Source organism: Lagopus muta, chromosome 1, assembly GCF_023343835.1.
Source record: "Lagopus muta isolate bLagMut1 chromosome 1, bLagMut1 primary, whole genome shotgun sequence".
Lineage (NCBI taxonomy): Eukaryota > Metazoa > Chordata > Aves > Galliformes > Phasianidae > Lagopus > Lagopus muta.
Window position 1 is genome coordinate 17,149,123 of NC_064433.1, and position 27,640 is coordinate 17,176,762.

At 35.5% G+C, this 27,640-nt stretch overlaps 1 protein-coding gene across 10 annotated transcripts in view; it reads left to right on the forward strand.

Moving 5' to 3' along the window:
- Positions 1–27,640, forward strand: part of TAFA5 (TAFA chemokine like family member 5) — a 452,144-nt gene that overhangs the window by 415,099 nt on the left and 9,405 nt on the right. For 5 of the 10 annotated variants that reach the window (XR_007375160.1, XR_007375161.1, XR_007375169.1 and 2 more), the window contains one exon: positions 1,031–10,803. Coding sequence is in view for 3 of the 10 variants with exons in the window: in XM_048936252.1 (XP_048792209.1) it covers positions 1,031–1,039 (9 nt within the window). In the remaining 7 variants the exon portion in view is untranslated. Of the gene's footprint in view, positions 1–1,030; positions 10,804–13,813; positions 13,990–17,844; positions 27,397–27,640 lie in introns of those variants that run through there. The other 5 variants (XR_007375143.1, XR_007375146.1, XR_007375154.1 and 2 more) reach the window with 4 other exon arrangements.

Genomic DNA, 27,640 nt, shown 5'->3' on the forward strand with positions numbered 1-27,640 from the left:
TCTACCTTTTTGGGGACAGAATGATGCTGTAGCAGAAGACAATGTTTGAACATTCAAACTGCATTTTGTAACAACCATTCTTGCTTAATACACCTCAAAATGTTTTGTGTCATACAGTGTCTGTGTGATTTTGAAATCATTTCCAAACTGATACTTTGGGTGAGCATTGTTAGCTGGCATCTTGTTGTACAAATCAATCATTACCTTCTCATCTGTGTTTGTGTTGTTGTTCAGTACTTTTATTTCCTCTATAGTGGAAGCTTTGGTTGTTTGTCTTTCAAACCAACACTTCTTTTTCAACAGCTTCCTTTCCTTTTTTTCTTTTAAATTAGCAGTCCTCTGCCAATTTTCTCTTTCTTCTTTATTTCTTCCTTTTTCTTTTTTTTTTTTCTTCTGCTGTGTAACTAAAGCAATTTTCAGATTATATCAGCTTTTAATAAGCATTATTTAAATTTGATTTGCACTTTTAAGAGCATCACTAGAGGGCAGTATTGATTAAATTAGCATACAGAACTACAAGCGCACTCTAGCGCTCAGTGAAAACTCGAAGGCAGAAAAGCCTCAAGTATAAATATACTTGCACTGTTAATAAATGACTGTCATACTCATTTTCCATCGTATTCTACATGTGTAAATTAATGGTCATCTTTATATCCATGTGTATTAGATATTGCTACATATAATTCAATTCAGGTAAAAGAACATTCTGGGTATTATTTTCATGAAAAAGAAAGTGCATGGAGCTTGCTAAAAAGTAGAAGGCATTGAAATTGTTGTAAATTATTATTTACATTCACGAATTTATTAGAAATAACTATACTAGTCGTGATTTTTTAATAATAAATGTAAACAAAGGTTTATTATATGCTGTTTCTCAGGGAAAATGTTTGCTGTAAAAAATAAATATCTTCTAATTAATTAACTATCTCCTTGAAGAAACTTAGAACAGAGCATTTTAAAATAATGGACAGCAAAGATAATCAAAATTTTAAATGAAGACATTGACTCATTTGTTCTTATTGATTTACAGGTCTCCTGACAAATACAGCAACACAGAATCCTCGTAGGAGTGGTTTAGGCTCTGTGTGAGCTACTTAACTTAGTCAAGTTTCACTGCTGTGGACCATCATCCATTATATGTCATCAACTCAACTGTCTGTTTATCTGTATCTCATGAAAGACAGCATAATTTCTCTACATTATGAGCTAAAGTTTGTTCTACCATACTAAGGATCGCTGGACTAAGGAATATAGAAAAAAGAGATATGCTTGGGCATTAGCAATACAAAAAAGTTCATGGTTAATGTTTCATCTGCGTTATACACCACTGCTGGACTTGCTGTTACCTACATGTTTTAATCTGAAGAGTCTGCTACAATGAAGAGTATCATCCCAATCAGCCTTAGAGAAGACTGTTTTGCCTATGGGAGGACACTGAGGTGCAAAAGAGAAACTCTTCTTGTGCCCTAAACTGTCTGAATTGCTTTTATTTTCTTATACTTTCAATATATACAATAGACCAAAGAGCAAAATCTATTTTAAAGTGGACACAATCTTACTGTTAACAGAGTTATGTTGTTAAATCGTAGGGGGTCTCCACAAAGACATGATTCCAGCTTTCACAAAGCTGAGATGTTGTCCAGCAGAAGTCTTTATGGAAAGCTGCAGTAAAAACTAACCCAGAGACCAGCTCTTGAAATGACACATTTGAGAGAACGTAATGGAGCACTGAAAGGAAATGACCTATGTTTGAAAAACTTGGGACAAAAAGAACATAAACTGTCTACAAGGCACCTTTATTCCTCTGTACTTAGATTGACTTTCTCGTACTAAAATCATTTTCAGTTTTAACCAGTTAAACATGCCTCTTCTACAGTTCCATTTTTGATAGTTAAAGTTGGATAATACAGTATTTGCAAAGAGCATGTTTGGTCATCTGTGGCCTATGTCTCATCTGATACACCATTTAGCACCAGAAAGCAAATTAAAAAGAAAACAAAAGTAACACTTGTTTGAAAGAGATCATTAAATGTATTTTGAAAAGCCTAAAGTTATATATTTAACAGTTTTTATATGTTGTATATTTGTAGAAAATCCTATTTAACAATTAACGTGATGACTCTGACAGTCATGACAAGTGGTTCAGAGTTAAGTTGTGTTTTATTACTTCAGTTGTCTCTGAAGTGACTGGTGTCGTTTGCTTTCTTCCATTGGGACATTCTGGATGTAAAGCATGACGAGAGAGGACTGTGTAGAAAAAGCAAAGAATAATGTTGTTTATATTACATAAATGCATTCAACCATTGCACTGTTAGAAGGCTTTTTTTTTATTTTTTTTATTTTTTTGTCTTTATGTACTGATAAAAATAGAGTGTAAAATATTTTACTCATTGCTCTTCATAGCAAGTTTTGTTTTTTTTTCTTTCTCGCTCTCCCTCTCTGTTCTTCTCTTTCTTTCCCCCTACTTTTATGTAATACAGTCTAAGGGTCTGTTTGCAGCCTATTCCTTTCAGTGTTTACCTCATTATTAGAAAGCCCACTGTTTTAGTATTATTGGTTAGCAAAAATTTAACCAAGACAGCAAAGAAGAGGGGGAAAATGTGAAAAAACAGAGAAACAACAACAAAAAAACTTATTCCCTTTTTATGTGTAAGTTTGGTTCGTAATAGTATGATACAATCAAGAAGGGAGCTTAATTTCTTCCTGGCAAATGTATTATGGTTTCAAGTATACTACCTAATACTCCAATTAACTTTTAATGTTATGCTAGTTCTATGCTACTAAAGAAAAATATATAGAGATTGTTCAAGTTACCATAGATGAAAGGTTCAAAAATGAAAAGTCGATTAAAGAACTTTTTTGAAGGCCTGTTTCAGTATAGGTCTCTGCTTATTTAATGCAGAAGTTGAAGGAAAGATGAAAGATAGATGATTTTGTCTTCAAATAAAATAAATATATACAAAATTATTATTTAATCTTAGGATTTTGACCAGTGTCAAGGTAGCAATTAAAGCCCAGCCACTTGAAAAGTGTTATGGACTGACTGCACTATAAATGACAAATGTCAGGTTTAAAATGTCATGCAATAAGTGATGGTAAATACATTTACTGTATATGTAGACCTCAAGAGCCAGATCCCTCACTCTACCAACTCTCTGTTTTGATTTATTTAAAAGGGAGTGTAGTAGCCTTATTTAGTTAACACAGTACAATTAAAGATGTTACATCATTTTTGTTGCTTTACAGTATTCAGTTTTGTGTTGGTTCAGTTAAATTATGAAAAATAAAGAAAATCCTTTTATAAGTGAGACTTCCGTTCCGTAAGCGTGACATGAGCATGGTAAGACTTAGCAATGGAATGTGAAATCAGGGACATGAATCATATACTGAAACTGAAGCTTCACCCTTCCCTTTTCATGTCCTGTGTACATTCATTCTGGTGTGCTCAGTTTTAGATCAGATTAAGGTCATTTGTCCTCTGGAAACCAGATCCCACTAGAGGATCTAAGAATGGACATCTATAATCTTTAAATTCATAGTTTCCAATCAGTTCTGAACATGCAATGTTATGTCTGTATTCTGAGTACCTCAAACACTGAACAAAAGATGCACACTGTTTACATGGTCTACTCTGGACAAAAATATAAGAGATAAAAATGTTGGGATTATTTATCAGAGATCAGTTAGATTATTCAGTGTGCAACAGACACATCAGGACACTTAGAATGTTTTTATATTCCCACCTCCTCTATAAAGTATTTCAAACAAACAAAATATACAGTCTGTCTTTGTTGATGTGAATTACGAGCTTAAGAGCAGTGGTGAAATGTTTGTCTCTCAGGAACAATATGTTTTCAGTTTATTGTGAGCTTCTAATTTAAAGAAAAAAAAAAAAAAGTTCCATAAAAAAAGCATTTCTGAAACTATGTTATGTGCCTCTTCCAATGCTGCATTTGAAACACGGAGGAGAATGTCTTAATAGCCTTCATTACTCAGCTTGGTCACAAGTAACTTTTCAAAATATGCTTGAAACAGACCAGAAGAATACAGAAAATGACATAATAGATAACAACAGCCTCTTGAAATGAAGTAAAACTGTAAACGGTTTTTGAAAAAGCTTCTTTATAGCTTATGTTTGCCAAGGTGAGGTCAGATGTAACTAGTGCTGTTAATGTTTAACTGTTTAGATATTTAAAATCTGAGATATCAAATGGAGCAGATATTAATATGCTATAGCAATCAATGTGACACATTGTTTTCTAAAGTGCTGATTATGATTTTATTTTATTTTATCTCTCCCCAAATCAGTTCTTTGCAGTAGCTCAGGTTTTATACATGTAATATCCTCAGTCATTCACTTGTTTATAGAAACTATATTCACATACTGTTGCATAAATACTTAACTCAGGCACTGTACTATGGCATATTCATAGAATCATAGAATCATTAAGGTTGGAAAAGACCTCTGAGATCATCTAGTCCAACTGTCCTCCTACCACCAATATGGTGGTATAGCTATACTATGTTCCGTAGTACAACATTTACACATTACTTGAACACCTCCAGGGAGGGGCAGAGACTCCACCACCTCCCCAGGCAGCCTGTTCCAGTGACTGACCACTCTTTCAGAGAAACAGTTTTTCCCAATATCCAACCTGAACCTCGCCTGATGCAAGATAATGATAGAGACATTTTTTCTGCAAGTGGGAATGGCTTACTCTGTGGTAGATAATAGAGTTTCTACCATTAGTTGTTTGTTCTATGAAATAGTTCTGGAATAGCGAGGGTTAAAACTGAATTTAGCTCACCAGTTTAGAGATTAAGAGAAGTGACATTCATCACAATTGTGAGTACTATTCGGAGTTTCCAGAAGAAAATATTCAACACTATCACTGAATGACCTATATGGTTATGAGGAGCAACTGAACTACAAGCTAGTAAATTGACAGTTTGAAAGGCAAATCACAGTAATGACTATTTGAGTCATTGAACTAGTGTAAAAAGAAAAGCACAACACTGAACTTTAAAATAAATAAATAAATAAATGAGTAAGGGTAGAAATGATTTGCAGCTACTGTTCTCTCTCTTGCTGAAAACCTTTCCTGATATCCCAACAACAGTACTATGATTGTGGCTAGAATTGGTTGATATCCCTCGGAGGAGTATGCAGATGAAAGTCATATGTCACCTTTGTGTTAAAATTATTACAGAATTTGTGGTGAAAATTATTATAGAATCACAGAATCATTAAATACCAAGGTTGGAAAAGACCTCCAAGGTCATCCAGTCCAACCATCCACCTTCCAGCAGTATTTCCCCAGTAAACTATGTCCCTTCGTACAACATCATTATAAAGGCCTAGAGAACATGGTACATATACTTAATTCAAAAACAGCATATTCTTGTTTTTATTTTATGCAAGTTTTATAAATTATGCTCTTTTTATTAATTTGTCATACTCTTTGTAAACAGAGAGTGAGAAATATCAAGCCAGTTCCGTTTCTTCTTGGTTGATGCCATGTCCTAACTGTAACTTTTTTTAATATTGCTAGGTTCTCAGGTAACAAAATATGGCATAGCCCTCCCTGAAGTAAATTTGCTTCTGAACTTCTAGTTTCTGGTCAGTGTGTGCTTTATGCCTTTGAGAGAAAGAAGTCTTGTTATATATATACATTTTTTTACTTTACACAGATACAGAAGTTATAACAAAGAAATTATGATACTTTCTTCTGCATTTTTCCTAATGCCTTAGTACACCGGCACACTGAAGCAGAGGATATTAGATTGGGTTTAGGCAAATAAAGATGGACAGGAAACAATATTCTACAGCTGAAATCTAGTTGGGGCATGAATAAAGAAAAGAGGCCAAGAAAGAAACTGAAAGTAAGGCCAGAGAAGATTAAAGATTTTTCATTTCAAAGTAGCTAAATTCTTAACATTTAATAAGTGCAGGGGAGCCAAAAGGATTAAAAAATGAAATGAGGAAATAAGAAAAGAAATATTTCTTATAATATAGGTATGATAATTTAACTAATTATACTTAGTTAAAATATTATATAATATAGTTGTCTTATTTTGGGATATAAATCTCATTAAAATTTGAAAGCCGTGGGTAACGTATAAAGAATAATTCTGTCACAAATTAAAAATAAGCTAAGAAATGTGAGAAAAGTGAAAGTAAATTGCAGTAAGTCAAAATAGACAGTGACTAATGTGGAGCCATTCTATGGCAGAATCAACACAAGTTCCTGAATTTCTTCATAATCTGAATGAAATATCAACAGTGGCTGCATGATTTGTTAGTATCAATAAATTAAACTCACAAGTCAGTGAAGGTGTGGAAGACGTGTGAATATCTAAAGGTAGAAAACATGCAATAAAGTATTACTTTTAAAAAATGGAAAACTGAAAATCAGGCGTTTCAATTCATCATTTGTCATTCCAGCAGACCCAGTATGGCCTCAGGAATGAAAAACTTTAGAGCATGTACAAAAAGGGGAAAAATTGTTTTGTTCTGCTGTTGAGACTGATAGTAATGTTGGCTTGAAGCTGCTTAATTCCTAAGTCAAATTACTGATTTTATGTGGTAAATTGATGTTAGATATATTTTTTCAGAGTTCAGGCAAGACACTGGAAGACTCTTAGGATGAATCTATAGTCACAAAGCATGAAATGCCTTATAATGTCCTGCATAGATGGCTTGGAGAGACCATGACCGCAGTTTCCTAGGTGTGAAGTTGCCAACATCAGGCTAGTGAAAGTGATGTTAAGCACCCTGATGTAGTGCATGGATTCTGTGAAATAAATAAACAAATAAATTTTATTAGTACAGCTGATCAGTTTATATCAGGAAGCAACTTTTCTGAAAATATTAACAAATAACATGTAAAACACAGCTAAAGTATAATAATTAAGAGAGGATATTAATATATGTAGGTCACTCTGAAAGTAGTATCTTTTCTTTATTTCCATGGAATCTACAGTAGATATAAAGAGCACAATAAAACTATTTGATAGAGCAAATTCTCAGCTACACAATGATCTTTTTCAACAGAATCAACATCATTAGCTGTGCATTTTTATCTGCGAGGAGCAAGAGCCTTCATATCTTGCATGTAAAAATCTGCATGGCTGCCTGATACACAGCTTGTTTTTCACATTGCTGAAACATTCCACTGTTTGGTCTCTAAAAATGTTGAGTTAGATGTATGTCAGTGGGTGCGAGTTTTTCCACATAGAGGAATTCAGTGACACATCTTTGCATCATATACACTTCCATGTCAGATGCCATTTTCTCAGACTGCCCCTCTGCTGCCATCTGTCACATGGCAACAAAACATAATGATGTATTGGGAAGAAGGTTCAACTTATACTGCTATACCACCAACATCAGCCTCTGATGTAGTGGACCAGCATAATAAAACAAGAGGCATTACTTTCAGAGCAACCCTCCTATATACACAAAAAAGCAAAAATGTGTCAAAAATGTAATAAAAGGGAAAAAAAGTACAAAATTTCTGTAAAGATCTTTCAGAACAACTACATAAAATTTTAGGAGTTCAATCTTCACAGCTATCTATCTGAGGAGTATGTAATCAAAGAAACAATGTAATCATTTGCATAGATCAATTTAAATTATCAAGGTAATCTAACCACTGCCTCAGTGGGCTAAGTAACAATCAGCAAGTGCTTCTGCCTTCCATCATTGCATAGGAAGAATCCTATATGGATATTCCTGTACAGCCAAGAAGAGAGTTTAGTACAGGCAAAACTACATGTCAGCCTTGCAAGGTAGAGATTTTAGTGGCAGGAAATTCTGACATCAGCTGTCATCTGGAATGACTTGCTGAGTCGTGAAGGTACTGCTGAAAGATTTGCTGTAGCAAACTGAGCCACTTGTTAAAATACAAAAGAACTGCACATAACTTACAGAGCCTCAGTAAAGGGGGCCTTCCCAACACAATGAGTAATACAAATATTAGGGTAAATACATTTATGCTGTTATGTGAGAAGACATTTACTCTTCTATATGCAGAACATGTCCACGTAGACTGATGAAAATAAATGTGTGCAAATTCTGTCCCTCCTGACAGTCACTTCCATGCTAATGTGTTTAATCTGACTTCAGAGCAGAAATGCAACACAGACAACATCTTTAATACATATTAGTCTAATTGATATGCTGCTACCAAACAATAAAAAAGTATGTGGAGTCTTAAAGAGAAGTATACATGCATTTGATAAAAATGACAGTTCTTCAGCGAGCACAGATAACACTTGCACGACACTGGTAATGGAATATTAAAGCCATTCAAAGCAAATCAAAGGATGGTGAGCTCTGGAAAAGTAGATATTCTGGCTGAGTGAATAATAATGATCTTTCTTTGCATAGGTAACCAAACATCCACAAAAATGAGAATAATCACAAATAATTGTAGTGCCACCCAAGCTCCTTGTTGTCTTATTCTCACTCAATGTGCTACAATCATAGGAGAATGTGCAATATAAATACTCAATAGCACTTATAACTCCAAGCATTCCTGTGATTGCTTTTACTGTAATAACTGTAATGAATTTAGCCCAGGTACCTTACTGTCTATTATGTTCAGATTTTAAATTACCCTGAAAGTGAGTCCACCTACTCTTCTAGAAGAAATGCAGAAACTGTAGGCTGCATCTTTGTATGTTCCAGGTACTTCTCACTGCATGAAGAAACAGGGAACATCAGGAATAAATGTGCCAAGAGTGGAAAGCTTTGTCTAAGAACAACGAACCTTGTAGCTGGAAACAACCACAACAACAAAGAAAACTATATTTAAAGGCCTGAAGACAGAAGTGAACGTGTGGAAGTTTAGGCTAGGTCTCTCCAGATTAAACAATTAATCATCTAACCATCCAACCAGTCAAGAGAAACCTCAAAGGACAGAGGTTATGTATAGCATTTAAGAGCATTATTCACACTGTAGAAATCACAGTTTCTCTAATTCAGCTGATCTATAAACAGAAAACTGTAATTCCAGATGCATACAGTAATATCTGCTGTCTTAACATGTAGTGAAAAAGCAAGAGAAGGAATACATATGAAAGACCGCTGACATTCTGAAAGGAAGGTCCTTGTCATCAAGACTTTATTTAAAATAGAAAAGAAAATTTGCAGTTGCCCTGTGTACTGCTGCCTCAGTTTAAGTTAGGGAGCATAATTCTGGGATTGTTATTCATGATGCTAAATACATTCATAACTTTCTCAAAAAAAGGTTCTATACAGACAGATAATTATACAGAAGCAGAACCAAGTTATCCCCATCATTTCTGCATTCTGGTGGCAAGGCTAGGATTTTTGGAGAGATCAGATCTTTTGGAAACTCATTGGTACAGAAGTGATGTCAAGTGTGACTTAGCCCTCAGTAAGTTAATATCATTACCTAGTCCAATACCTTCAAGTCCAAAAAACAGCTCTCAGAATCTGTAAAATCATGTGACTAATTTCTTATATTTGGCAGTAAAGATGGCATTTCCAGCATTTGCGGGAATTAGGTAAAACTGTAACCACAGGCAAAGCAGAAACAGGAAGTTGAATGCTTGTTTCTTGTCTTTCTAGTGCCAACAACATCCACCATTTTGGATGAAATAACTAGTCATTTCTAAATGTTACCTGTGCATAGTTATACTCTGAAACTTCCAACATATTATATACTCCCATTAATATCCAGTTTGGGAAAAACTGGATTCACAACTAAGACTCATTTGTGATGTACAGTTTCAGTTCCCTAGCATGTGCCCAGAATTGCAGGGAGCTGAAATCCAAATGAGTTAAATTGCTTCTCAGTGTGACCAGACATAAGCATTTTGGTGAAAAAGCAAATTTTTTATTGGACTAAGCCACTAGTAGAGAAAATCTTCATAGCAGATCTTAGCTGACATGGAATCTAAGCAGCCAAGGAATAGTCTAATTTTCCCTTATTTTAGATCATCACTGTAAATACTTTTTCACTTTTTCAAGGTGATTTGCCAGTGCACTGGCTACTTCTTGGTAGCTCCTTTCCGAAACACATTATTTCTTAGTAGACCATACTAGTTCTTATGAGAAATGGTTGAGCAGCTTAATTTCAGGTTATATTTAGCATGCTGAATGTATATTAAGAAGACTGGAAGGCTGCAGGAAGTTTCTAAAAAGAGCAAATAGCCAAATCTTGTGCATGTTGCACAGGAGACTCTTCCTAGCAATCAACATGGGTAGTGATACAGCTTCTTGCAGCCCAGAAAGTTTCTGAATATCTAGATGTTAAATACAAAAAGTGAGTGGAGAAAAGCTGTTTTGGTATCTGTTATTTTAGTTGTACCCATGAGGTTAGAGCTTTCTCTGCTTCAGAAACATCTCCTTCCTTGTGGCATAACAAATATTATGAACTGAAAGCCCCTCTTGTCAGCTTAACCAAAGAAATGTGTGTAAATAGCTCCACTGCAAGGCCAGTTCCTATTTTCATGATTTTTACAGTAGTCTTCTTAGACAGCTGAACAGAGCAAATGGCAGATTCATCTCCTGCTTCACCTTTTGGGAGCAACAGTTTGGTGTTGACTTAGGATTTGTTGCAGCCTGCAGTACAGTTAGGTACAGCCAGCACCTGCACTGCAGTGACCACAAGCTGTTCTAAGTGATCTGTTTCAAGGTTGTTCAGCCTGATTTGGCTCCTTTTCTGGTTTCCGGAAGCAAGAAGTGCAGTGCAAACTGACAATCCAATTCATGATCCTGCTTTCAGCTGTAGTCCTCAGCACTTGGCCATTAGCAGGCCCTGAATTTGCTACTCTGAGGGGATTTTGAATAGGTTGCATCATCTCAAACTAGAGCATGATGGCTGCCCTTCTGTGGGAAAAAAAAAAAAAAAAAAAAAAAAAAAAAAGGAGCAGAATATTTCTTCAGAATAACCCTGGTGTTCAAAAAAGAAAATTATACTTTTCCAGAAGTCTGGTACTGTTCTTTTTGGCTATCTTGTGGAGAAGAATTGTGGAAATAACTCTGGATATATGCACAATAAAATTTGTTTGCTTTCTATCTACTTGTAAAGATGTCCTGGCTTTGGAAAAAAAAAAGCAATTCAGCTTGTAAAACAGTTATATGGGCCCAATGGTGATTTTTGTTGCTCTGAAAACAGCTCTTCCTCAAGAACCATCTGAAATGAAAGTCAAAACAGAAAGCAAATTATTCCTTCTCATTCAATTTCTTAAGATTATGCCTAAGATTATATTCAGAGATGAGATTCTTCCTAAATTTAAACATTTACTTACTCAGTGAAAAAAATCGCAGAAGTCTGAGTACAATGATGCCATCTGGTGACACCTACAATGGTGATATTTTTCCAAACGAAACATAAAAGCCATGTCTAGATCCATCAGCTGATCACTGCTCCTAAATTTCTTCTGTTCTACATGAAGGAATATATTGCAGGACCTTCTAATACTGATAATGAGACACATGTCTGAGGACCACCATGCTTTCGTTTCACCTTCAAAAACTTCCTTACAACAAGATGTATCTACTTTAAGAGCATTAGGAATGCATCTGTTAGACAGTGAGTTGGCTGAAGGGAATGTACACTCTATAATAATCTGTTCCTCATCTATAGCGTATCTCAGGTTCAAAGGCAATAGTGTATATCTATATTCATTTCACTGAAAGGTTTCCCTTACTAGAATGCACTGACCAGTACTTTCGTCTTACATGAGCTAAAAAAGAATGCTTACTACTGTATTAATTATTTCAAACTGTAAAATAAAATAAAATAAGCCTACACCTAGTTATTAATAATTCTAGCAGAAAACTCTTACAATGACAGATGACATTAGCCTATAAGGCTTTATAACTTACATGGTAATAAAATGGGGTTACATTTTTGAATTAAATTGATAACATGACCAAATCGATTTCATTAGTGTATCTGTCATATTTGCTGTTAATGATGGCTAACAGTGGAATAGAAACTGACAACAATCCCTGAAAAACTGTGCAGATCAAAATTATATTATACTGGCATTCATGAATTTTAATACCCTTTTGTCATTGCTTTTTTGAACTCCCTTTTTAAATTTGAAGCTCACAAGAAGAGAATTAAACTTTCTAGACCTGTCTCAGCTCCTATAATTTCTATTGTTACAAGCTAATAGGCTCAAGAATGGAAGACATTTCCACTAACTAAAACAAAAAAAAGTCCTTTCTTTAGTGTCTCTTGTGAGTGCTTTTGGAGGAATGGTTGAATTTCCACTGCTGAAGCGTTGGCATCAGAGTCATTTCACTTGAATGACTAGAGAGCTTTAGGATACCCAAATTGCTATTTAGAAGGCTGTTTGTGGAAGATGCTACTTGTATTAATAGACTTTGTTCATCTGGTATGTAACTCCTTTTAATGCTAAAGAAGTCCTGCAAATACCTACAAGAGAATATACCTACTGTCATGAATCATCACTGTTCTCAAATCCCATTAGTAGAACCTAGTGTATGTGAGCTAAAAGTGTGCAAGTAATGAAATGTTCACCTCAGAGCTACAATTGAGAACACCAAAACATTGTTACGTAACGAGATAACGGGACCTTCCTGCCACCTGAAAATACAACAAGATATTATACACATTTCACATGAGGTAAAAGAACCTTATTCTTTTCCATGTATAGTTCCTGATTAGAACCCTTTTCTTGGGTTAAAATCATAAAAAATGGATAACAAATAAGTAAAAGCAGAGTGCAAGTAAGGTATAACATTTTCTTAAACATTTTATTGCTTATTTTTAATACGTTTTCTTGCATACATACAATTGTATACACATTGTGAATGGCACTATGTCTGGTTTGAGTGTACTGTCTTACTTGCTCTTACAGATTATGCTTCTGTTACAGTCAGGAGTTATGATAGCAACATAGGTGAACAAATTCAGAGAAGCTGTAATCAATATGTTTCACATAGCAGAGGGAGAAATATTTGGTGTGCAATTTGTGGAGCTTATTCTTGCCTTGCAAACTTGGTCTTCGCCTCTTCTATGATACCATTAACAAAACTGATGAGTTTTAAATTTCATCCTGTTCTGAGAAACACACAGACCTCAAACTCTTCACAGAGAGAATGCCTTTCTGTGTACACACTGACAATGTGTATCAAAATATTGCTGCCCTTGGTATTTGTAATAATAGTATTGTTATTTTGAGTGTGTGGTGGGTTGAAGCCAGACATCCATCCAGCTGTTTTCTCAGTGTCCCTTCTCAACAGGACAGAGGGAGAAAATGAAAAGTCTGTAAGTAAGGACAGAAATAGGGACTTAGCTTATCAATTAACCACAACAGGCAAAACAGAATCAGCTTGGGAACAATTTTTTTTTTTCTTTTTTTGCCATTTAAGATAAGTTCGGATAACAAGAAGCAAATGTAAAAAGAGCGCTTTTCATCTCCTCTTTTTCCCAAGGCTCAACTTCACTCTTTCACTCTGATCTCCTTGCCTTCCTCCCTGAATGGTTTGAGGGTTTAGAGGATAGCCTATAGTCAGACCCCTCTGTTGATTTTTCCTCCTCACACTTTGCCTTGCTCAAACATAACATGCAGTACATCAGAATAAGCCTATTTCTTCACGGATCTTCCACAGGCTGCAACTCCAGTGCTCAAGTGTGGGGTCTTCTACAGGCTGCAGTGTGGGTATCTGCTCCAACAGGTACCCAGAGCACTTTCTCCCACTTTGCCTTCCCTGACCTAAGGGTTCACAGAGTTGATTCTCACAATATTTTTTTCACTACCTGTGCAGTGCATTTCATCCTCTCTTAAATACATTTCTATACAGGTACCACCATGTTGGCGTCTTGGCCCAGCCATGCCCTGCAGTGGGTCTGTTGGAGTCAGCTGGCACAAACTGTTTCTGAAACAGAAGAGCCCTAGCCTTCCCTCTTCACAGAGAGCACCTGTAGCCCCTCTACTGTCAAAACCATGCCATGGACACACAGTGCAGTATATTTTGCTGTAAGTATTTCAGCTGGGACAGAGTTGGTTTTCTTCATAGTGTCTGGTATGATACCATGTTCTGGCTTTAGAAGAAAAATGGTTTGATAACATGCTTCTAGCTGTTGCTAAGCAGTGCTTACAGTGCCAAGGATGTTTCTTGTAGTGTTCTGCCAGCAGAGGAACTGGGGAACACAAGGAGTTGGGAGGGAACAGAAACAGTACTGCTGACCTGAAGTGTCTAATGAGATATTCAAAACTATAGAATCATAGAATCATTTGAATTGGAAGGGACCCTTAAGGACCATCTAGTCCAACACCTATACAATGAACAGGGACATTTGCACCTAGATCAGATTGCTCAGGGCCCAGTCCAGCATGACTTTGGATGTCTCCAGGAACGGGGCATTAATCACCTCTCTGCACAACCTGTTTCAGTGCCTCACCACTCTTACTGTATTTTTTTTCCCTTACATCCAGTCTAAATCTCTCCTCTTTTAGTTTGAAACTATTTCTGCTTATCACACTGCAACACATGCTGCTAAAGAGTCTGTCCCCTTCAGTCTTATATCTCCCCTTCAGATGCTGAAGGGGTATGACATCATGTGAAAAAATATAAAGCTGAGGGGAGGGGCTGGTGCAGGACTCATCCACTGCTCAGGAACTGGCTGGGCATCCATCAGTGTGTGATGAGCAATCGCTTTGTGCATCACTAGTTTTGTATATAAAACATACATATGCAAATATATAAAATAATTATTGTTACATTCCTCTTGCTTTTCTGACTCAGTAAATAGTTTTTATCTCAACACCGAAGTTCTACTTTTATTTCCCTGATTCTGTCCTCCAACCCACTGGGACTAGGGGGAGTGAGCGAAAAAGTGTGTGCTGTTTAGCTGCTTGCTGTGTTAAATTACAGCAGTCCTTGTGGTGAAAGTGGGGCTTGAAGGGTTAGGAACAGATCTGATCAGAACATGTTAAAACAAAATTGTTCCAAGTGACACAGTAGCTTAAAAGCTGCTGGTTACAATGCTGATCTTTTTGTTCGCAGTGTGGTATTACATGCTTTCAGGGTTATTTTTCTTAACAATTGCTGTGTTGTTTATCATCAATGAAGGCTGGCCTTTATGGTTTTGACAGTTTGTCTATACCACGTGCTCATGTTTTATCGGTCATGGATTTAAATTGGTACTTATAAACAATAATGTCATCACTCTCAGACTTCAGGAGCCTTACTGTGAAAACTTCTAACAAGTACACTGTTTACTCCAGGCAAGCTAAAATAATTGTTGAAAATTTTGAATATACCTGCGATACTTAAACCAGTATGATATAATTGCTGCCTTCTGATATGTTACAGTTTTATTTATGGTTAAGAAACTATTCAAAAATACCACCCAGAGATCCACCCTGAAGCAGGATGGTTGTGAGTGAAGGAGGGAAGATTTAGGTTGGATGTTAGGGGGAAGTTCTTTACAAGGAGAGTGGTTAGGCCCTGGAACGGGCTGCCCAGGGAGGTTGTGGATGCCCCGTCCTTGGACGTGTTCAAGGCCAGGCTGGACGGGGTCCTGGGCAACCTGATCTGAATGTGTATGTTTGGTGGCCCTGCTGGGCAGGGGGGTTGGAACTACATGATTCTTGAGGTCCCTTCCAACCCGGGTGATTCTGTGATTCTGTGATTCTGTGAGTAGGAAGGTGCTTGGAAGGATATGAGCAGGTATCTATCGTAATTATCACCTCCAGTGGGTCTGGAACTCACCCCAGAACAAGTAAAGAATCCTAACAAGCTGATGTAATGTTTTAAGAAGGTATATCCTGATCCTACCAATGCCAAAGCTTGCTGCAGTATTCTGAGCTCTGGAGTGCGCTTATCAAACTCAATTGAATACTATTCAGCACCTTTAAAAGGAAGAAAATGCCTCTGGTTTTGACCCAATCCCCGTGCCGTGCTCTGTGTACGAACAAGATAACCAATCTATACCAGTAACTGTTACCTCTGTCCACAAGCAGAAACTATGGAAGTGCAATTTAGTTCATTTAGTAAGGAAGAAGGTACTCCATACCAGGGCATTTATGAGTATAGGAAGAAGAGACAGAAGGTATGAGTCAGTAACCACCTGACACCTAGCCCTAGGTGAGCTGCGAGACATATGGAAAGATTTCAGCTGTCATCCAGGTGCGTAGTGGTTCAGGTAGATCTGGAGTGGCAACATAAGGGTAAATAATTTCTAGTTCCATGTGCCCATGACACCTCAGGCCATCAAAGAAGAGATGCAATCTGTAAATAGGCTCAGGATAGAGGGGTGGACTTGTCCATGTTATTGCACAGATTATTCATGAATATAAAACATATGCAGCAATTAAGCAAACCAAGAAGATAAAGCCTATTTGGTCTGGAGGACGATGGCTGAAATATAAATACAGGAAGACCTGAGAGGTGGATTTTATCATGCTCCCATAAACCTACCATGGTAAACACCCTATGTTTACAATGATGGAAGCAGCCACTAAATTGCTGGAGATACATCTTGTGCAACACGTCACTGCACGATATACTACTCTTGGCATTGAAAAGTAATTCTTGTGGTGACATGGCACTCCAGAAATAGTTGAGCCCAATCTGATAATAGGACTCATTTCTGAAACGATCTCATTGACAGCTGGGCCATATAGCACGGCATTGAGTGGGTGTATCACATCCCCTTGTAATGCGCCAGCCTCTGGGAAAATCAAATTATATAAGGGACTGTTAAAAACTACACTGAGAGCAGTGAGTACTGGGATATTCAAACATTGGTACACACACTTAGCAGAAACCACCTGGTTTGTTAGCACTTGGAAATCTGCTAACTGAACTGGCCCTGCCCAATCAAAACTATTATGTACTGGATAAGGAGACAAAGCCCCTGTAGTGGATGTGACAAAAAAAAAAAAAAAAAAAAATGCTGGGCAGAGTGTTGTAGGCGACTGTAGGAGGCAATGCAGCAGAGCAGTCTGTGTAATTCTTCCCTTGGGAAAAAACAAGCCTACCCATGGGACTGGTTTTGCTCAAGGGCTTGCACACACCTGGTGTGTAATGCAAAGATGTTAAGTGATAACAGCCAATATTTTGAATTGTATGATGTTAATTGCTACATTTTACTGCATGCCATCATTATTATGGTTGCTATTTGCCTTATCAAGGATATTGCAGTAAGAATCACCCACATGAAAGAAGTAGGAATTCTGATGAAATCAGAACTGGCTTCAGCATGGAGCAATTCAACAGCAAATATCATCCCTCCTGCCCTGAAGGACTGCTATGAGAGATGGATCTCAAAGCCATTGGCTAAATGAACTCCACTGACAGTTTACAGGGATGGCTAATAGACCATGAGATTGATATGTATGTGTATGAATATCAAAAGGCAAGATAGGTAATGGTAATTAAGTAAGATGCATAGAAAATTGTGACATTTGGGCATGATGTAAATGATATGGAATAAATGGGGGATATTATTTCATTGGTATCCAGCCCAATTATGAGAGTAAGAAACAAGAAAAAGCAGGAAAATACACAGGAAGGAAACAATTGTGGGTAAAACTTAGTTTCTTTGCTATTTCTAATGCTCAGCATAATTTGAACAATCTAATGCCCCTTGTTGTTTGCTCTGCAGAGATAGCTGCAACAACATGTGCACCCAGCAGCGCATATCCAGCAGGGAAGTTATCTCATTTGAATATTTTCCAACAATTTTATGTCCCCTCCCAGTGGTTCTGCTGGACAATTTCATCCAAAGAAGCTGCACAAAACCACATGTTCTCCTATGTGCTGTGAAAGATGTGTGTTTTCTTCTTTTAATTCTAATTGTTTTTTTTTTTCTTTTTCCCTTACAGCTTTCATCAATAATTGCATACAGAGGATTTAGCGTATAATCCAGTACATTTTAATAGCAGACATAGACATTGGAAGTCCTTTTAATGTATGTTGCAGTCAATGGGAAAACATATTACACTTACTCATACAGAGCTGCAATCTGTGACTTTTCATTTACTAATATTTGCTGGAGACTAGTCATTTCATTCAGACCATTCTTTTCAGACCATCTTCTCTTGTCTATTTTAAGGTTTAATGCCTCTGCCCATGGCTGTATACCTTCAATGTGAAGTCTGTAGCAACAGGAGTTCATAATGAAAATCACAGGGAGATGGCCCTCCTACCTTTTCTGCTTCCTCTCTCTTCACGATCCTCCCACAAAATTTTAAGCATGGTCTCACTTTGAAGGCAAGGAATGAAACAGATAAGTTTATTGCATTTTGTGTGGGTTAGACATGCATGTAGTGAATAGCATTTTACAATGAAAAGAAATGGGTTTATGCAATTTCAAGAAAATGGTTTTTAATGAAATAGCTTTCAGCAGGAATCTCTGCAAGTTAGATATGCTACACTCTGGGCTACATGCTACATCCTACCATGGTGGAGTACAACCTGCTTTAAAAAAAAAGCAAACACTAGTTTTGATGCTCTAGTAGAAAACAGCAGGAAATGTGGCAGCAATATATGTTATATGTATATATATAAATACACATGTTGTATAAAGTACAATTCTTTTCAAAAAGAAAGTAAATATTAGTGCAACTTAAAAATAACATCATGTTCTTCACATGTACTTCTTCTCAAAGAATAGGTGAGTTTATCAGGTACCTCTGCACACTATTTGGTCCAAATTACTGTATTTCTGTTTCCTTCTTATCCTACTGGTCATTGAGTATGTTTCAGCACTATTCTACATCACTACAAAAGAAAATGGAAAATTCCATATTATTCAGTTATTCTAATACATAAACTTAATTTAATGAAGATTTTTTAAGTGTTTGCTTTTAAATAACATCAAAATGGTCTCTTGAGATGAAAACAATGAAGACATGTCAGGCTGCCTATCCGATGATGGTGAATAAGACAGAAAGGTGGAAAAGAGAAAAACAATTAATTTAAATTAGATTTCTGTTTTGTTTTGTTTTGTTTTTCCATAGAGGAAGCCCTTGATTCAACTCATTTTTATTTATGCATTGTTTCAGAGCCTGTTCATAATGTTTAAAAATGTAACCTTATTTGAGTTTACGAGAAAGAGAAGAACATTTTCCCATATTGCATTCTATTTTTTTTAAAGAACGTAATTTTTGAGAAACTTTGCAACATGATTACGAACATCTATTTCGAATTTATATCCAGTTACTCAATTTGACTAATTCTTTAATATATACGTAGACATTGTTCAGACCACCATTTAATGCATACCGCCACAAGATATATTACCATTGTTTATGATCTAAATCTAATTAAAGAGTATGCAGGAATGAGAAAGGGATCGATATCTAATATTTTTTTTCCATCTGCTTTTCTCATCACTGTTAACATGTCAGAGAAGATGTCAATACTTTGAACTCATACATATGCTCTGTTACTTTTCCACTGATACAAACAAGGTCATTTGTGATGGATGATGCTCAATTATAATGTAGTTTCAGATGATATATTCAAAATTTGTCATATACTATAAGCAAATCTGAAATGCTATATTTGAGATATCTTCAAACAAAATAGATATAAGATTTTAAGCCACTGAAACATCACCTGCAAAGATTCAGAGTATATACTTGTTGGATGCTTTTTCTGTTGAAAATATATAAAAGTTGTTAGCTTAATAATAAATTTCTGTGAATGTAGTTTCACAATAAATCCAGGGAAGCTCTACTGGAAATCTTTCTATATGATACAGCGGGCAATTTACTGAGATCACAAGAATGTAATCTTATTTTTACAAAAGGTTTCAGTTGACAGTCTTGATAGCAATAATAAACTTCTATTTTGTGCTAATGGTTGCAATTATTACACTGAGCAGTTCACCCATACATGCATAGGGTCATATGATTGTTTCATATTAAACTGACCTGTGGTCATCCAGTTATAAGAAGTAGTATCCACATTAATGTTATTGTTCTTTACTTCTCCCCTCAGTTTGCATTGAGTCCTAACTCTAGATTCTGTCAAGTGGCTCACCTCTTGTACTCTTTGATTATTATTTCGATTATTATTTCATTTGTTCTGTTAGTTCTTTTTTTTTTTTTTCCTCAACACTATCAGAGCTTCTTAACATCTATAGAGTTAGAGAATCAAGGGTGTGCCTGTATCCTTCATGGATAGCATGTTTTCAAAGAAATTAAAATAAAGGATGGAAAACAACACAGTATTGTAGAATATGTCTGACTGCATCCATGCCTTTTAAGACATCAGAGTTCTGATACAAGTACAAATGGGATCTTGGTCAGTGATTTCAAAGAGTTGGGATTTCATTTTCTGTTTACACTTCCCTCAACATGTTATAAACTGAGTTGACTGTTATAGTATCCTGATTCAGGTTCACAGTGAACTCAAGAGTAGCACGAGCAGTGGTGAATCAGACTTTCTGTGATCAACAGTCCATGAAAGTCAAAAGAACAAAAATAAGGTGAAGATCAATGAAAGGATATAAAATACAGGAGTAAATGGAAAATTAATCAGTCTGTTTTCATTGTAAGACTGCCATTTACTCATGAGATTATAACCAATGTTAAATAGTAAAATGGATCATTTGACTTTATTTTCTTGTAACCTTGGACTTAAAACAAAAAAAAAAAAAAACTCTTAGCAACTTATTTGGAAACTTAAATGATCATCAATAAGGTATTTCTACAATACTTTGGCGTGACTACGTGTTTTCTCTCTGCTGTGTTTTACTCATATTGAATTCATACTCATCATCTTAAAGAATATAAATATATAATCAATGTTATATTATTTTACAAACTTGTATAAATCACACTAACTGAATGAATACTTCCTAGAAAGAATTCTTCACAACAAATAATTAATGGCATTATTTGAACATTTTTCCTGCTAGACCTCAACTTTAAATAAATAAATAAATATCCTTCAAGGAATAATACTGTGAGTTAGATTTTTGTCTCATTAAACCTCTCACAGATCTAGCCTAATGTACAGCATCTGAATTAACCTTTATGATTTAAATATGTAGAAGGAAAAAAATGCATTCTCATTACTAAAAGAATATTTGTGTTGATGCTTCGGAGTTCTCAGATAAAAAACTGAAAGAGTTTTAAGTCAAAATGTGACCCAAGGGATATGGAATTGTCATATAAAATGAATTTTAGGATAATGGGCAGCAAAAGGTCTAGGGTGAAATAAATAATTAGTAAAATTCGTCTGATCTAAATTATAATCTAAATATATCTGAACACTAGACAGCAGTATTAGAATTTTTCTTGTCTCATTTTTAACTGGCCCAATCATAGGTGGGCTGTTCTAAGGCTTCCATTATACTTAGTGGAGATATTTTAAGTACAATTACTAGTGCTTTGAGAAAAATTTACCTTCTGCTAAGAGGGATACCTATATTTGGTCTGGTGAATTGTACACATATTACTAGCTAGATTTCTCCTTAACAAGAATCTACACCCAAGGTATGTAGATGCTTATACAGTTTATAACTAAAATCGGTCAAAATTTGGCGCTACTACAACTTGATTATAACCCTTTTACAGCCAATAGGTCGCCCTCAGAAGAAAGATTACATATTATAGAGTAAGATATGTGCAAGTAGAAGGGACATGAATCCCTTCACAGTGACTGCAGAGGAAGCCTAGGTGTATAACTTAAGGCAGATTTCTAACTTACAATATTTGTACTTTTATATTTAAAGATTGATAGATGAATAAAAGTTAGACAACTCCCTTCTGTTTTAGTTTTGCATATTTCCATTCCCATATGTATTCTCTTTGCTTTGTAGGGTAAATCACTATAATTTGATGTTTGATTTTCTTGACTAGCCATCTTTACATTGTTAAATGGATGACATACTTTCTATAAAACACAGAAAGTAATCTAGCACTGTTAATTTCTATAGGTTGTTTTTAGAGCCTCTATAGTTAAAGTGTGTTTTCAAGCTGATATAATTAATGAGGCAGTGGAGGAGATAGGTTATGTACAATACTAATTTTATCCATCAAGCAGTTCAAATAGAAAAGAGAAAAATATAGTGTTCTATATGGAGTTTGTTTCACTCTTCTCTGAGGGCTAAAGCTTTGTTTTGTTACAAAATTGGGACATAGGATTATTCTTTCATTTTTAAAAATGTAAATATACTAATAAAATGTTTTTAATAATGTTTCTAATGATGAAAGTTGAATTTCTAATCAGCACACACAAGCATGTCAAAATCCAAAACCCAAAGCCAACTCTTCGTGAAATTCTTCTCTTCTGTAAATCACTTGCATAAGAATGGTGGCAGGGGCATACTTCTGTCCACTGAGAATGAGCATGTCACAGGACCTAAAAAAACTGAAATATAAAGGTTTTTTGCCTTCATCATGACAATATTCCAGTGTCCAAATAGCAACAAAACTGCAGGTGGAGGTTTTGATGCTTCAATGTGTTTACATGTATTTGAGATCTTTGGCAAGAATGCATTCAAAATCGAGTAAATGCTGTTGTCTTGATTGAATGATAATTCCACAACTGATCATGAAAAATATGAACATACAGTTACCTCTCCGTCTTCTTACTCCTGCTTTCAGTCAGGTGTTTAGCCATAATACAGCTTGCTCATGGCCAACATTTTTCTATTGTGTCATTGAATCAGATGAGGTAAGCTTACACTATACTGGACACGTCTTTGAGCTTCACTATGGAAGAGTTCTATAGCTTCTTATTCCTTCTAAATGCAATGTCAGAACTCCCTTGGATTCAAGGAGTTTAGCCTTTTACTCTCATTCTTAACTCTCAATGGATTAAGTGTGGATTCTGTGTGCAGATGCATTGTAAAATCAAACCCATCTGTTATTCACATGGTAATATGCAGTACAGTCACTCCTCTTCATGGGTATTTAATGGCAATATAAAGCAGAGGCTTTTGAATCAAATAATCCATGTTTTTCTCTTTGTAGACTGAAATAAATGAACGTGAGGTCTAAATGTTCACTAAGGTGTTGCGATTTGAGAATAATTTATTATGTACCAGAGTAACCAGTCAAACAATGTTAATTATAGCATTGTTAAAAACTGAAATGCCTAAATCTAAATCATTTAGAAAGTATGTGATAGATATTAAGCACCTCTGAGAAGGAAAAATGCTCTGGGCAAGTGTTTTTAATAAGTCTAGTTTGGTTAATTATTGCCTGAAGCATTGCTGAACTAATTACTTACCTCCAAATGTCCATGCTTTCAGCATAGAAGTACCAGATATTGATTTTCTTTAATTGACAGGATACGGTACTAGACAGACCACAAAGAGCTGAAGGTTAAGCCATTTATAGAAAGTGATAGCCAGGTCCTATAGTGTCACACACTGCATCAATGTGAAAGGGAGACCCAGTCCCTGAAAATCAGCCCTTTAAGGGAGAGGATTATTTGTCTCTGTCATCTGCCCTTTATGGTTCATTTAACATCTTAAATAACCTGTGTGTATTAACAGCGCTTTGTAGTTGCACAGCTCCCAAATAAAAGATAGCTTTCCTGTTTAACTGGAGTATTTTAGCCATTTACTTAACGAGATGTATATCACTCAACAAATAATAAATGATGAATTATTTTTCAAGTCCATTTTATTTACATACTTGCAGATGGTTTAAAAATGAGTTTAAGATGCCTTCTCATTTTCTGCATATCTACCTCTCACCTGTTTTTTATCGTGAATAAGTATGCATATTGAAAAAAGTAATAATTCATTGTAATTTTGACTTTGGGTTTTAGTAAGGTCTCGGACTTTACCAAAGGTCTTTAAAGAATTTTTGCCTGGCTTAATAGATGTAATTTTTCTTGACATAACTTGAGGTATTTTAAATATTACAAGGATCAGTATAATTCAAAGCACCATTAATTTTATATCTTATGGTACTGCATGTGAAGTATAAACAGACGTTGGCCAACTATTCTAGTTTACTGCAATATAAAAAAAAGGAAAACTAATAAAGGCAGCATGGCTTCTTAACGCATGCTATTAGTTCTAGCTCTGCTCACTTAATATTTTTTTTAAAGTTTCTTCTTGTTCTGATTTATTTGTGATTTCTTGTTTTTATTTCAGTTTTTCAGTTTTCTTTATGATTTTTTTTTTTTTTTCTCTTCCATGGTGATTAAGTGCTGCTTAGTTTTTTTCTCTTTTAGGCTGTTTAACTTTTACTCATTTCCCAGTTACCAGTTTCCATGTCATAATTGTTTTTATTCCTTCACTCTCTTACAAAATTTCAGGTATGTACCTAACGGAATCAAATACCCTTGCTGGGAGCAAGAGCACTAAAGATTTTCCCTATAGTTAACAGTGACATGAGTATTGGTATTAGGTCGGATAAACTGCCCTCTGAAGGTTCCTATCTCTAATTTGTTTTTCTGTGGAAGCAACAGGGTAACTGACACTCCTAATGTAGCAGGCTATCTCAAGTTTAAGTTGGCTGAATCTAGACAACATCATAACTTTTTCTTGTCACCTTCTTGTTTTTTTTTCTTGTTTTCTTGTACCTTCATTTTTTTTCCTTTTTCCCTTCTTTCATGCAGCTGGGTTTGTTAAAAATGAACTTAGGATGCAGAAATGGAGTAAATCTCTGAAAGATGTTTTGATTTCAAATCGCTAGCCTTACTAACCATGTGTACCTCCTCCAAGATTTCTTTTTTTGACCAGTGTTGATAGTAATTGAACTATGGCTTTCCTTTGATCCAGACAGGATATTTATATAGAGAAGACACAGAGTAAAAAGAAAGAGATCCTTTCCTTTAAAAGGCTTTAATTCATTCTTTCTCCTTCCCTTTAAATTGGGATATACATATCCAAAGCCAAGTTTTATGCTTTTAGTAGTGTAACAAAATAGCTGTGAAAATTCATTGGCTCTATCACAGTTGCCTTGTATTCATTCTTTCAGATAGGAAAGAGAAGAGAAACAAGAAGAGAAACAGAGATATATGCCTGGAGTTTCTGGTATATATATGTTTTTTGCATGAAAATATGTTATGTATAAAGCAGGTTGAACTCAAGATCAAAGTCCCAGGGCCTATTTTGATGTCTTTTGGATTTTGTTCTACTTTCATATTTGCCACTGGGGTCCATTTTTAATTAAAGTGCATATATTTATGTAAACAGAAGTGTAAATGCCACCGTGAGGTGAAATCACAGTATCTTAGAAAATCTTGAGTCTATTTATCAGCAAACAATAGCGTCTTTGAAATTTCACTGCTTCTTGAAGACTAAATTAGAACAATAATGTAGTTGGTAAGCATCTCTGACATGTTTACTGGCTTATGGAGTTTCTTGGGTAGCCACTAGTACCATGACAAAATAGATCTCTGAGACTCTGATTTGCTTTCCATGTAGTAAGAATTTCTTTGTAAGCAGTTGAATTCAGTAAAAGTTCAGACTTTTTTTTAAAGTTATTCAAACCTGTTGATTTTCATTCTCTCACAATGAGGTATTCACTATATTCACTTACAATATGAGGATTAAGAATTTGACATGCTCTGTTACAAAGAGATTGTTCTCGTATAAAGGATTATTTCAATACCTCTGAAATACGGGTGTTCTTAATGGCTCTCAACTAATAAAAACACTTCAAAGAACCTTATGAATTTCAGCAGGAATTGACCAGTCATGATCTTGTGATGACTGTCTTTTTCTCCAACTACTTTATTCAGAAGACTACTCATTTTAGTACTCGTAGGTATGGCAGCTGACAAAAGATTTAGAGGACTCACATTATCAATAAAGGATATGAACTGTGATCCCAAATCTAGTTATATAAGCACTGTTAAGAAAATTGGCTTTTATTTTTGTATAAAGGAATAAGTATACCTTTTGTATAAAGGTAAAAAAAATCATTTTTAGAGTTTTGCCTGTTAATTTTGGAAAATGGGAGTAAGAAGCACAAATAGTAGATAGATACATATTACTAGAGAAAAGCTTTTCCCATTTCATTTGAACTGAAGTATACAATGATGTTTCAAACTATAGCACAAATATAAATGAGTAAAATACCTCACACCTACCAAATAAATCTCACTGTGTTCCTGAAAATTGAGTTTTCTGTAACTGAGTACTGGCAAAATGCATCATTTGGCTATTTGTTTTCATACTGACTTCTTGCATGGGCAGTCAAACCAGTTTTTAAGTTAGAATCAAGTGTAGCAATGTATAGGAGAATAGCAAAGAGATCAAGCGATAGTAGTAGTTATTCTGTAAACAATTAAGCAAAAAAATAAATTAAAGTGAGAAAATCATGAGTTTCTCACCAGCAGTTTGGGTGCAGGAAAGGAAGAAACATACATATAAATTACAAGTCACATATGTTCCAAACATGAGTGCTTGAAGGCAAAATACCTCCCTCGCTCCAAAAGATTCTGTTGTGCTTCTCTGATGCTTTATTATGCATAATTTTTATTTATTTATTTATTATTTTTTAATATTGCATTATTCTTCTCATTGAATGACAGAATGGTTTGCATTGGAAGGAACCTTGAAGGTCCCTGCTACAGGCAGAGACACCTCCCTCTAGACCACGTTGCTCAGAGTTCCATCTAGACTGGTCTTGAACGCTTTCAGGGAGGGAGCATTCACAACTTGCTGGGAAAACTGTTCCAGTGTCTCACCACCCTCACAGTAAAGAATATCTTCCTAATATCTACTTTAAATCTATCCTTTTCCAGTTTAAAATCATTTCCTTTTGTTCTGTCACCACTGTCCTGCCCTTCTAAAAAGTCCCTCCCCAGCTTTTCTGTAGGCCCCCTTCAGGTACTGAAAGACTGATACGAGGTCCCCCTTGGAGCCTTTTCTTCTCCAGGCTGCAGAGCTCCAGCTCTCTCAGCCTGTCCTCCCTAGGGAGGTGCTCCAGCCCTCTGATCATCTTCGTGGCCCTCCTCTGGACCTGCACCAATAACTTCATATCCTTCTTGTGTTGGAGGCTCCAGAGCTGGATGCAGTACTCAGGGTCTTGTTGAATGTTGTAAAAATGTTTATTTTACCTGCAGTTCTCTCTTTACATAAGTCACTTAGCAGGGGACATTTTTGTTTTTCTCTAGCAGTCTAAAATTTGAAAGTCCATTGAGGAATATAGCTTTGGTTCGGCAGACTGCATCGTCTTTCAATATTATCCCCCTAACATTATCCAGTAATTCTTGTTACATTTTTTTCTAAATATGCAAAATATGTTGAACTAAAGTATGGGCTACTTTCTGAAATATTTGAAAAATTAGTAGGTTGAAATGGCACTTTAAAACTATAGATCAAAACTACAGGAAATTATCAATATTCAACTTGACCATTAATTAATTTTTTATTCTCTTTAATTTTTTACACATTTCAGGTCCAGTCTTCTATTTATTAGCTTCTGGAGTTTCTACACCATAGAAAAATGATTTTGCTTTGTGAAAATATTAAATCTTTGCAGTGTGCTCTAAAAATCAATTAAAAATAAAATTTTATCCTCTTCCTAAGGCTCTTTTCTCTTTTTCCATGCATGTCTTACTTTACAGCAGTACTAAACATCTAGTGATTTCCTCTTTTAACACTAGGTGGAGATAGATTAACTCCTGAAGTTTGTTTCCAGGAGCTTTACACATTTTCTAGTCTTCTTAAAGATTTTTTTTTTTCCACAGATC